This window comes from Pyrgilauda ruficollis, unplaced genomic scaffold (assembly GCF_017590135.1).
Source record: "Pyrgilauda ruficollis isolate IOZ18807 unplaced genomic scaffold, ASM1759013v1 scaffold29, whole genome shotgun sequence".
NCBI classification, from domain to species: domain Eukaryota; kingdom Metazoa; phylum Chordata; class Aves; order Passeriformes; family Passeridae; genus Pyrgilauda; species Pyrgilauda ruficollis.
In genome coordinates, this window is record NW_024524266.1 from 11,224,892 (window position 1) to 11,237,807 (window position 12,916).

At 36.9% G+C, this 12,916-nt stretch overlaps 1 protein-coding gene across 4 annotated transcripts in view; it reads left to right on the top strand.

Annotated features, from left to right (window-relative positions):
* The window catches only part of CNKSR2 (connector enhancer of kinase suppressor of Ras 2), a 205,671-nt gene that overhangs the window by 45,190 nt on the left and 147,565 nt on the right, over positions 1-12,916 (top strand). For all 4 annotated transcript variants that reach the window (XM_041472375.1, XM_041472376.1, XM_041472378.1 and 1 more), the window contains exon 3: positions 1,728-1,930. In XM_041472375.1, the coding sequence (XP_041328309.1) occupies positions 1,728-1,930 (203 nt within the window). The remainder of the gene's footprint in view (positions 1-1,727; positions 1,931-12,916) is intronic.

Consider the following 12,916-nt stretch of genomic DNA (forward strand, 5'->3'; position numbering starts at 1 on the left):
GTCTCTCCTTTCCATCATGAGCCCTCCTTGGTGTGGGAGTAGATGTTGTAGGAGGGCTGGGGGCTCACTGGGAATGGCTTCAGTATAGTGTTCCTGCAGTCCCTGTGTAGTAAAAGAGGATTAAATTCATTTAGTAGATGTTTTGGATTGGGAGCAAGACAACTGCTATAAATAATCACCACCTCACACACCATGCCCCCCAATTCTGATAGAAAAAAGATTAAAGTGAATAAGCTTCAGCAGTTTTAAATTAGCATTGATGAGTGTATCTCTTCTTCCATCTCCTTGTGGAGAGATGGGCATGGGAGGAGAGCTGGGGAGCTCATGGAGTGTCATTAGGAAGTAGATTTTTCTGTGTGCATCTGAAGGGCTTTGTGCATTCTACTTCATCGTTTGTGGTAGGAAATGGTCTATGTTCTGTAATGAGTAGCCTATTCCATTGTCAGCTGAGCAAGTTGTCAGCACCCCGTGCTATCACCCTGTGATGTGGCTAAAGTGAGAACCTTCAAAATTCCATAATTCTCCTAGAGGAGTACTAAACTCAAGTCTGTGCAACTGCTTATTCCTTTGCAGTTTCCTTATTCCTTGCACTTTCCTTATTCTTTTTTGTAATAACTCTATCACTCTTTGTGTATGTGAGGAAAACAAATCTGTTCGAGAAATGACAAATTGCTGATGGTACTTTATTATGTTGTAATTGAACATTAAATCAGGGCATTCTTGAGTGCTGTTTTGGTAACACATGTACTTTTGAAGAATTTCCAGCTACTGTTTGTTAATATTGTTTGTTAATGCTTTTTAGTAACATTTCTGCATAATTATTTGTGTCTCTTCTGCACAGCTAAGGAATGTAGTTTACGCTAGTGATTCTTAAATGGAAACAAAGTTTAAAACTTGACTTTAAATGAGTGACATAGAGGTTGAGCAGGGCAGCACTGTGTTCTCTGGTATGTGATTGTGGTGGTCCTTTACTGCTAAAAAAGAATAGAAGTATGCTAATTAACTTACTGAGATCTCTGAAGCCAACAAAACCAATTTAGTGCCACACCATGTCCATACTGCATACTTCTGCTAGTTGCAAGGCCTGGTGCCTGGAGTGTCTGAGGAGTTATTGTGAGTGTGGACATGGGGTACCAATCCCTTATCATCAGGTTTACTCTGATCAGGTTTACCCTCTGATCAAGGCCAGGTTGGATGGGGTCTGAGCAACCTGCTCTAGTGAAAGATGTCTGTGCATGTGGCAGGGGTGTTAGAACGAGATGATCTTGAGGGTCCCTTCCAACCCACACCATTCTGTGATTTTGGTGATCTACTGACAGTGATGCACTGCTTTGAAAAACCGTTTTCCAGACTAGGTTTTCTCTTTGTACTGATGTTTTTTTCAGTACACTTAGAACAAGCTAAAGGATCACTCATAATTTTGCTCTTCTTTTGTTCTCTTTTTATGCTGCACTTCAGAAACAGAACATTCTATACATTTAAAAACTACTGAGTGGGTGTATTTCTGCCTTAATTACTAGGAATGGTTAAGTTTTGTAGTAGAAGATCAGTCTTGCTGTTCTTGGTTCTTCTGTTCATCTGTAAAGCTAACTTTCTTTTTGGTGTTTTTTTTTTTTTTTCTTTTTTTTTTTTTTTTTTTTTTTTTTTTTTTTTTTTTTTTTTTTTTTTTTTTTTTTTTTCTTTTGTTGTTTTTTGTTTTGGTTTTTTGTTTTTGTTTTTCAATGCAGAACTATGGTTTGGAAACAGAAAATCTAAAAACCCTTTCTCACAAACTGAATGCATCTGCCAAAAATCTGCAGAACTTCATTACTGGGAGGAGGAGGAGTGGTCACTATGATGGAAGGACCAGTCGCAAATTACCGAATGATTTTCTGACATCAGTAGTGGATCTGATCGGAGCAGCAAAAAGTCTTCTGGCTTGGTTGGACAGGTAAATTCTCCCAAATGTCTCACAGGTAACCAGATCATGCACATGAACAAGCTCCAACTCCTTTACAAAATTAACATAGGAACTGAATGGAAGCAAAATTCATTCATATGTTCTGAGGGGATGTTTTTACCAATTCTTTTTTTTTTTTTAGATCAGCATGCAATTCAGATTAGCTTTTCAATATAGTACCTTCAAATGCACTGTGGCCCTACACATATATACACATATATGTAAGCAACAGGAGGACATCATTGGGTTATTATATGTATTTTTTACTAATATAAAGCAGCAATTTAACCTGCATAAATCAGATTCATTGCTTTGATACTATCAAGTTCACAAAACTGATCATACTTTTCATTTTATGGATGTCAACATACGATTCCAGAATGTGTGTGTGTGTGTGTACAAACATGCATGTTATGGTTTAAGTTTTTTTAAATAGCAGTGAAATACTTCTGATTTTCTAGAGGTAGTGCTCTACACTTTTACCTCTGTTACCTAGGACGTATGTGGGATCAGGACTGAAGTGCTTTTGCTACATTTGTAGTGACTTTTTCTAATTATGACAAGAATAATATGCAGGTATTTAGAATGATCATTGAAATTCCTAAAGTGGTTGAGATTAGTCTATGTGTAAGTCTTTATATAATGCATTGCAGTGGATTTTCATCAGAGAAGATAAAATGCTTATCTTGATTTAAAGGTGTATCTTTATTTTGTTTCCAGCAGGTGAAGTTTTGTTCAGAGTATGATCTTTGTGTAACTTTTTAAATCCAACAGAATTATTTAGTTTTACTGCTGTGTATTTTGTATTTTACTGCTGTATATTTTGTATTTTTGTATATTGGGAGAGAACCAACTTCTCTCCCATAGATGATTTCCATATGAATTGTTTAGGTAAGGCCTGAATCTTTTCCACTTCTTAAACTGGACTACAAGCTCTTTGTTTTGTTCAGGAGATTGCAGCTTTGCTTCTTTTTTTCTATTCCCTCTTTAGCCTTTCCCCAAGTTTGAAACCCAGAGTACCTAAAGTTGGCTCCTAAGTTTTTCTTTAGAACACTCTAAAAGTACCTAAAGTTGTACCTAAAGTTGGCTCCTAGTTTTTCTTTAACATCAGTGTATAGAGAATTAGTGCAATCCCATGGATGAAAAGAGTTTAGTATTGAGACTTGAAAATTTGGGAGTATATTTTTAGCTCTGTCTCTAACCTGTTAGTGCTTGGAATATCTATAGGCTTCATTTTTTCTCCCTCCAAAATCGTTGTTGGCAGAAAGCAACATATCATACTGGGCTTTAAAACAGAAAGAATGGTAGAAAAACATGTTCCTTTGCATACATGAGTCAATTTTTGCCACTGATTTCTATTGAGAAGTAATCTTGTTTGGTTTCTCATTGAAACTGTGGTCATGATTAAAGACATTGGTTAGTAAGTCAGAGTTAGTTTTGGGTTTTGGTTGTTTGTTTGATGGGTTTTTGAGTTTTTTTAAATAGTCTGTTATTCAAAAGTAAATTTCATATATATATATATATATATATATATACACACACATTTAACACATTGAAGAACAATGTTTTTTTTGCAACTTAGTATAAATTTAATAATGGAAGTTCAGGAAGAAGGTTGTTATTAATGCAAGAAAACATCTCTGTCTGAGGACTGGTGTGTCACTGTAGTACTGTGCACTGCATGTACTTTTGCATTTACCTGAAATGATATGACAGCTGATCAGACCCAGGAATTCCAAGAAGTCAAAAATGAGGGAAATTATGGTGGTATCACACTTTCAGGAATGCTGTCTTGAGTGTCCAAAGAAAGCTTCAGATTTCCAGGAAAGTCCTTTTGAAGATCTAAACACCAGGTTCTAGGAAATGTTTTCTAAAACATTTTAAGAGTTTTCTGATTTATGAGCATCTGGGTATTTTGGTGAAGTTTGTTCTTGCTTATTTGTGAAGACCCCAGATGAGAATGAAGGTAGGCCAATAACGACTTTTTTCTCAGGAAGTGGGAACATCTGGAGATCAATATGATTCTGCTTCTTGTATACCTTCTAAGAAGGTATTGAGGCCACTAGGGGGAGATAGAAAGATTTAATAAATTGATTAGTAAAAGTAAGGAACATGGATTTAATTTTATTCTGCACAACTGTTACTATCAAATTTAGACCCCAAATCTTAGTTTTTTGGTTGTTTTCTAGTACCAGTTCCATCGTGGGTTGTGAGAGGGGAGAGCAAACCATTAGGATGAATGAAGTGGCTTTTAGGGTTGTCCACCCCGTTGCCCTGCTAGGCTGCCCCTCTGCAGTGGCTTTTGAGGTCCTATCTGGGAAAAGCAGTTAGCAGCAGCTCCAACTTGCATAGACATGCAGTGATGGGGGTTTTATACATAGGGAATGGTGACAACTCCATACAGGTTGTGCTTCACTTGGTGCTGTAGTGAGTGCTCTGTTTATGATGTTTCTGTGGGACACTTAAGATTTTAAAGGACTTTGTTAGGCCTGGCACAAGTATCTAAAGGAGTGTGAGAGTTGTGATTTACTGAGTTACTTTCACTGTTGTCTTGCAGTGCTACTGTACAGGGCCAATCCAAAGACACTCTTTATTCCAGCTCTTTGCCTGGAGCAGTCCTACTTCCAGATGTATGTCAGAAATTGAGTTCTACTGAAAATTAGAGTAGCTTTTATTGCCAGGCTTTAAAACTGTTTTGGTTTAGTTTCATTTATGAGCTGGAAAACTTAATAGAGAATTCTGTTTTCAAAAGAAGTTGTCTGACGATTTTGAGGAGCATGAAATAACTCTCCTATAACATCCTGTAAGGAAACTGTCGTCACACAGATACATTTGATTTTAACTAATTTTAACTTCCTGTTACTTTCTCAGCCCACAAAATTTATCTTCTTTCAGGAGACTTCATAGCTTTAAAACCTTTTGTTTTATACTTTCTCCCTAATCTTAAAATTCTTTCGAGTGAATTTCCTGACAAGATCAGTGCCCTGAAAAACCACAAGTCTTTTGTGAAAGGGTGATGTGTTTCTGCTTGATGCTTAATATAATTTAGACATATGGAAACTCACACTTCAGGCTATAGCAAGAAACTGCTTACCTGATCAAAGCAACTTGGCATTGAAATATCTCCTGTGATACTTCTCAGGAATTACAGTCAAACAGGTCTTCTAGACTTCCAGATAAATTACTGGAGCTCTGTTCAGTCTTTACTCCTGTAATTCATGAAAGTTGTATTCTTTGGAATAGTAATATTATGTCACCTTTCTTTATCTTCCTTCTTCTCTGGTGTGTCAGATTCCTGGAAATTCTTCTGCCTTCTGTAGGGCTGATTCACTCCATCCTAGTGAGGAATATTTAAAAATGTGTAATTAAATTAGTATTACTTATTAAAATTCACTACTGTGGATTTGCACTATGGACATATTGCAATTTTTTGGCATAAAGCTATTTATGCCAAAAAAATGCTAACCTCATGAAAGTTTGTTTTTTTTTTTTTTTCTCTGCACTACCGTGTCTGGTGGTATCTGCACTTTTAATTGGAATTGAAATTAGGCTTATTTATTTCTGTTAATCCTGGTTAAGATTTCATTCTTAGAGCACACATTTGCAATCCAACTGAGAAACACTTTGTAGAATGTTGCTTTGTTTGTGAATGTGTTGGTATTCACTGTCTCTGCGATTTCTGAATTATGTATGCATTATCCATCCATGGCTTTCATTATCTAAAAGCAACATGAAAACCGAAGCAACATGAGCCAAATTTACTTTTTTCGATCTTTAACAAAATTTTGTTAGGATTTTACCATGTTACTTGCATCTTCAATGACACCAGTGAAAACTTCCCAGTTGTTGTCTAGAGGCAAGTGTAAACTAGAAAGCAATGATATCATAGGGATCCCAGAAAATTCTTCTGAGCCCCAAGTTTAGAGGATTTACCAATGCTTATAAGTAGCTTTCTCTCTGGTTAGGACACAGCCAGGTCTTGTACTGTACTCTCAACTCATTTATTTCCTACTAATTTGCTGATGCCTATTGGTTGCAGTACTGAAGTCACGATGAGTCCTGAATTCCTGAGTGCTCAGATTCATCCAATAGATTTTCTCCCAGATCTTAGCAGACCACCTAACAGGCAGACAGAAGGTTGTATCTTCTTCAGAAGCTGGCACAACTCTGAGTGTTGAGTTTGTCTCCTAATGAGTCAGAAGCTGCTGCAAAGTGAAGGCAGTCTTGGGAGCAAAAGGCTTTTACAAATCCTTTAAGCACCTCACTGTTCCTCTTCAAGTCCCACTGTACATCATATTTACATATGTACATACATCTTTCATGGGACAGCTGGATTTAACAGGTACAGCTCATTACTGTAGACTTGACTGGGAAGAACTGTATTGTTCTTTGTGGAAGAGGAAGGATCCTTAGCAAACTGAGTGAATTGAGGTGACATTTGATGGCAGCTTCATGAGCTCTGTCTCTTCTGATTTCTCTCCTTGCTCTGCCTGCCCAAACTTCTGGTGATCTTCCATGTTGTTCCTGGTTTGATATGTTCTCTTCATTCACCTTCACCACATTCAGTTGTCTTTGCCAACCAAAATCCCTGGAAATCTGTATTTCCTGCAGATTGCACTAAGCAAGAATAGAATTCTTAGTTGTGCTTCTGGGCTTCTTCCTGTCTAGTCTAGTGTTTGGGCCATGTTATCTGGAGCAAGGACTCCTTATACCATATATCTTATGCAGCATCAATATAAATTTTGGATCTTAACAATAAGACTAATATCTGTATAAACTATAAAAGCATTAAAGAACTTTAATGCTTTTATACTTAAGTTTTTAAACTTAAAGAATAGGAGTGAGGAAGGATTGGCTGTTTTAGGGCTATGTGAGTCCTCATTAAAGAGACACTAAGATAATGTGGTAGTTTTTTTTTTTTTTCTTTTAGGAATTTAAGAAAATACAGTCAACATCCCATGAGATAACTACTACAACATTTTGTGTCTGTTGTGGTGTCACAGGTTTCAATAGTTGTGAATTAGGATTTGTCAAGCACCACTGGATTTTTTTAGTGTACTGTTTGACTCAGCCATCTGTGTGGGCTGAGATTCAATATGTCTTTCACAGCAACTCTTCTGCAGCTCTTGTTTTTCATACTAGCACTATCCCCTTTTTGGAAATAAAAAACTTGAACTGCTGCTGCACATTACACTGCAGTCTAAGTAGGAGGAACAAAGAGATTTTGTAGAGATAGATTTTTGTATTCAAGACTTTCAGTGCTGTGGCCGGAGAAAAGCTAGCAGGCTGAAAAATGGGCATCAGTCTGATTAACTTATCACTGCTGTCTGGACATGTGGTACATTAACAAAATGGAAAAAGAAGGTGAACAAAAAACCTAACTGTAGATAGAAATCCTTGGTTATATAAAATACATGATAAAATTGCTGATAGAAATAAAAAAATGTAAACTTTCACAGTAAAAGGCCTTTTTGGCAAGTCTAGGTCTGCTTTTAGGGTCATTCACAGAATAGTGGGTGTTATCCTTTAACTTCTAAACCTCGGGTGGGAAAATTATTTTGGTATGGGCATGAATTGCTACAATTTTGTGAAGCAGTTGTATCCATACATAAATCCTATTAAATATGAGTAAAATCTGTTCCTGAAGTTAAGGACATTTGAATGCTTCAGTGGCTGACAACAGAACAGGATCTCCAAGCCTTACACCATGGCCTTTTTTTGGTGATGCTTCAATGCATCAGAGAAATGCAGCCTGCAATGATGTAAACACTCTTGGTTTATGAGTGAACAATTCTGGGTGTTCAGGTTTAGCACACCCTTTAAGTCTGCATTGTGTAGCATTGTAGTAGGAGAACATTCCCCACTCCAAAATGGATGTCCTTTTCACCATGGTGACATACTCAATGCATACATTTCTTTCCATTGTAGGTAGAATGTATTCAGCTGAGTTTCTCTGCCTCATTGTTTTTGGTGAATGAGCTCTGGTGATGTTTATGGTGTGACTGTTTTGTAGTTTTAGTAAAGAGGTGCATTGTTTGTAAGCCCATAACTTCTTACTTACAAAGAAAGTATTACTGGTTTAGAGTCTCCTTTATTAGAGACTTCATACAGTCCTGTTAGCTGTGCTTGGTTATTACTTGTCCTGACAGGGTAAATCTGCTTTATACACAAGGTGGTGGGAGTAAACAAATAAAACCCAGGGAAAAAGAAATAAAAGACTTTAGCAATTCTTTACTCACCACACCAGTATTGCAATATCTGTCTACTGGGTTTCAGCCTCAAACCTTTGAATCTTGTTTCTTTTATGCATTTCCCCTTTTGCTGGTTTGAGTGGTATACCAAACCTGTCAGTAAGTGCTGCCTCAAATGCTGTGATACTTAACTGTATTGTGCTCCTGGAACAGCTGTCGATGTTTAATAGAGCACTCATTTAAAGAATTTCTTTGTCCAGTGTGAATTTTACTGCATTCTTCCCTGATACCACATAAAGCAGTTCCATTAGAAATACAAATGAAATATTTGTTTCATGAAAGCCTAAAACTATGAATCTTAGATGGCTTAGGCAGTGTATATACAACAATATTGTGCATTCAGATTTTTATTTGACCTTAATATGTTGCCTTTGAAGACAGCGTTATATTACTGCTTTGGTTGCCTCTCTCTTTGAAAGATTTTGGACTATTATGTTTAATCAAAAGGCTCTGAGGATGTTTTCCCTTGTTAGGATGCTAAAATAAGTATGATATTGGTTTTAAACTGCTCACAGTGTCTATTGTTATAAAATATCTCAGTACTGCAGGTAGTGGTGAAATATGATTAATTTTTGGTTTGGGTTATGCTTTTACTTACAGCAGTCTGTATTTGTCCAAATTGCAACTTTTTAAAGTGAAATTGTTATTTCTATGTATTATTTTCCCTTAATGTTATATGAAGAAGACAGATGAGGAGACTAAAGTGTACAAAAAAGTTGATAATGTAGAAATACTGAGGGTATGCATCTCCTTCACAAATTTTTAATTGTTTTCGAAGGATTTTTCTTCGTGTGAAATCAGTAATTGTGACTATTAATAGCTGTTGAATTGTATTATTTCTTAATTCTGTGATGGAATTAGCTGTGCTATGTTAATGTGGCTGGTTTTTCTACCAGTCCTTCAGGGTGGTTTCATTAATGAATGTTTGATAATATAACTTATTTTTTTGTTCTGAAAGATGCTGATACTGCTAAAATGCTAAATAGGTCTCAATTCATAAAAGTGTGCACACATGCATGTGTGTTACAGCCTACATTACATGTGTATACACAAATTCACATTTCAGAGGTGTTAGATTATTTATGTCAAACACTGATTTTAAAAAGTGTGAAAAGAACCAGTAGCTTTTTCATGCCTTTTTCTTAGGAAAACCTTACATCCTGTATAGATCAGGGCATTGAAATTGATGGACTTTAGTGATAAAAAAAAAAAAGAAAAAAGTAAGTTTTTTCCTGTGGATGAGGTGTTTTGAAGCTCTTCATCTTGCCCCGGTGTCTCATAAGGTAAAGGTTCACAATGTGGGTTTTCACAGTGGAAAAATATCGTGGTTCCCACTTTTCCAGCTGTATTCATGATCACAAAATGTCTATGAACTTAATTATCCTTGAAAGCTATTACCCACTCATTTGTTAAAGTGGCTTGAAAATGACTAATGGCTTCAAGTGTTGGAAAGGAGAAGGATAGAGAAAATGTGAGACTAGGAAAAATACCCTGCATGTGTTTGCAAAAGCATTCACGTGATTGTGTAAATTTATTGTCCTTCAGATATCAGTTGTCGAAGGGTTAGACAAATAATGAAAATGAGAAACCAGCAGAGGTTTGGAAGAGGAAATGAATGGAAAGGGCATGTGGTAGGTGTGCTGTGGTGCTGCAAAGGTGTTTTCATGTGGGTGATGCAAAGAAAATCATAATTTTGAAGGAAGAACAAACGAATGACAAGAGAAACAGTAAAAAAATGTTCCACAAAGAGGGAAATGTGTATTGGAAGTATCTTGGAAATGACTGTGAGAGGTGAGATACTGCAATTGATGTTACAGCAATAAGTGGGACAACCTGTGGCCCCAGACCAAGGCAGTTCTTTAGTTCTTGTTTAACTTTAAAAGCACCAAATTGAACAGTACATGTGTTGAAAATTGCAAGTTTTTCTCAGGCAATTTTCTTCACTGGAGTTGTATGGGGTACCTCAGACCTGAAAGTCCTAGGGACTGTGAAAAATGTGGCTTTGAAAGAAAAGCATAGAAATTGCAAGGTAATAGAAATGGCTCTGCCAAGCCAAGGAGCATTTTTTTTAATGTAAAGAGAAGTTGTCTAATTAAACAGGGAATTTCTTATACTTGGTGCATGTCTTCAGGAAGAAAGGGTTTTAGCAGCTACCTGAAGTTATAGTATATGTAGGCTTTATTTTTATTTATACAAATTGATTCGTCTATTCACATTCAATAATGTTGTGCTGTATTAAAATTGTAAGCAATGGGTATATTGCCAATGAAGAGATTTTTTTCATCAGATTGGTATTTTACACTGTCTCATGTGAAATCCAGTTGGTGATCCTACAGTGAAGTTTCTGTTGCTATTTTGATTGAAACTGCTGCCATGTTGTTGCACTGAATCTTGCTGGACTTTGCCTACTGAAGTTGAGGCTTGAGATGGAATACCAAAATACATTTCCTTTGGAGGCAAATATTTAGAAAAGCCCTTACCGTTTATCCAGCTGCTTATGTAGAAGTGGCTGTGTAGTTGTGCATGCAGATTGCCTCCAGGGATGTGGTCTGAACTGGGGATGGGGAGGAAAGGGAATTGCAATTTTACTGGTCCAGTTTGCAGCAATACCCCAGAGAGGCGTCTGCAGCAATTGATGCAAGGGAGTTGGTTTAAAAGCTACAGAGACCTGCAGAGGAGGCAATTGGAGGATTCCTTTGGTTTTCTGCAGGAGCAGAGTTTATTTAAAACATAAACCTGCCTCCTTATCTTTCTAAGTTGTGAAGCACTTCTCAAAATCGTACATCTTAGTTGTTGATTTGTAGTAGTCTTCTTCCTCCTGCTGACACCCTGGCTGCCTGCCTGACATGCTGTTGCCAGTAAGTCTTCACTGTGATAATTTAAATGTAGCTAAAATGAGTAATGTCTCAGTCCCTTTTCCTGTTCTTTAAAGTCAACAAAGTTTATCTGGGGCATTTCTAATGATCTTCACTAAGAGTAATGATGGTAAAAAATACCATTATTTTTCTCATGGACCGTGAAACCAAACTAAATTGCAGAAGTATGAGGGAAGATGATGTGGTATTAGAAGCCAAAGCCTACTGTGTGATTTTGTTTAGAAAAATGCTGGAGGCTGTGAAATGTCAAATAGATTCCTGTTGTGTAATTTCAGCATCAAATTGTATTAACACCCATACTTAAAATAAAATAATACCATTTGCTGGTTTGATTCCATTCATCTTCAATAAAAGTAAGTTCCTAAATGAACATGACCTTTTAAAATCCAGGTTTCAGGTAGATGTCAGAACCTTGATAGTTACAGTTATGGAAGGAAAAATCAATGTTTTGTACATCTTGACTAATGTACTTCTTCAAACACAGTTATCACAGAATACCCTGAGTTAGAATGTACCCATCATGATTGTTGAATCCAACTCCTGGCCCTGCAAAGGACACCCCAAGAATGACACCATGTGCCTGAAAGCATTGTCCAAATACTTCTTGAACTCAGTTATGGTTCATAACCAAGCCGTTCAGTTACCTTCCATCCTTTAATATGCTCTCATATCTCCTAAACTTCAGAAATAATCTCTGGTGTACCCATGGGTTGGCCTGCTCTAGTGTGTACCTGCTTTATGGTTGTGATATATTGCAGAAAACTTGGACTCTGAATCGTGAGTGTATGTCTGTATCCAATAACTTTCATAAGGCACCTATTGGGACTTACCTTAGCTTCCAGTGTCTGTGCTTTCATTTTGAAAGCACGTACTGGTTTTCTCTCTAGAAAATAAAGGCAGAGAGTGTATGTCATTGTGTGATGTCTTATATAAAATTAAAGCTGGTAGACTTAATTAAGCACCTCAGAGTTAATTCTGTCTTAAGAACCATCAGGGCTGGACTGCCCAGCTGGAGCCCTAGAGAAGAAAGAGAAGTATGAGATGAAACCATCAGAGATAGCTTAATTAAGCACCTCAGAGTTAATTCTGTCTTAAGAACCATCAGGGCTGGACTGCCCAGCTGGAGCCCTAGAGAAGAAAGAGAGCATGAGATGAAACCGTCAGAGATACGGGAGTTCACATGGGGTTATTAATGGACAATTCCAAATCTGCCTGCACTAAAATTTCAGTAACTCTGTGTTTAGAATTACTGTAGTTTAGCAACCTGTTAGTACCAGTGGAAACAAAGTATTTACAGCTATCACTTGGACTTGCTTATAGCAAAGTCCTTTGTACTGGAAATGCTGTCAGGCTTAAATAAGGAAGGGATAATAACAAGCAGTGCTGTAAAACTCTTCAAGGTACATGCAACTGTGTGTGAAGTGATGAAAGAAGCCAGTTGGGGAAGGGATTAGTCACCCATACTAATATAAATACAACCTCCCTACCACCTGTTTTTTTGTTTGTTTTAAATGTTTGCAGCAGGTATATTAGAAACAAATGCTATCTTTGTGATGCTAATAATGGCCATAAAACCCTCATTTGCAACACTGATAAAGTCAAGCTCTTGACTCCTCTTAGAGAAAATAACAGTCCTGCCTACTGTTTGGCTACTTCTTGAATAATAAATATAAATCACATATATGAGCTTACAGATTGAGAGGCTTGTAGAACACAAATCAGATGACTGCCAGCTTCACTAACCAAATGCATTTTAGCAGTGCCTCTAGAAAGCAAGCAAGCTTCCAGGTAGGCAAACATTTTAAACATCCTAATGTGAAGTTTTTAAAGGCTTGAACACATGCAGATAA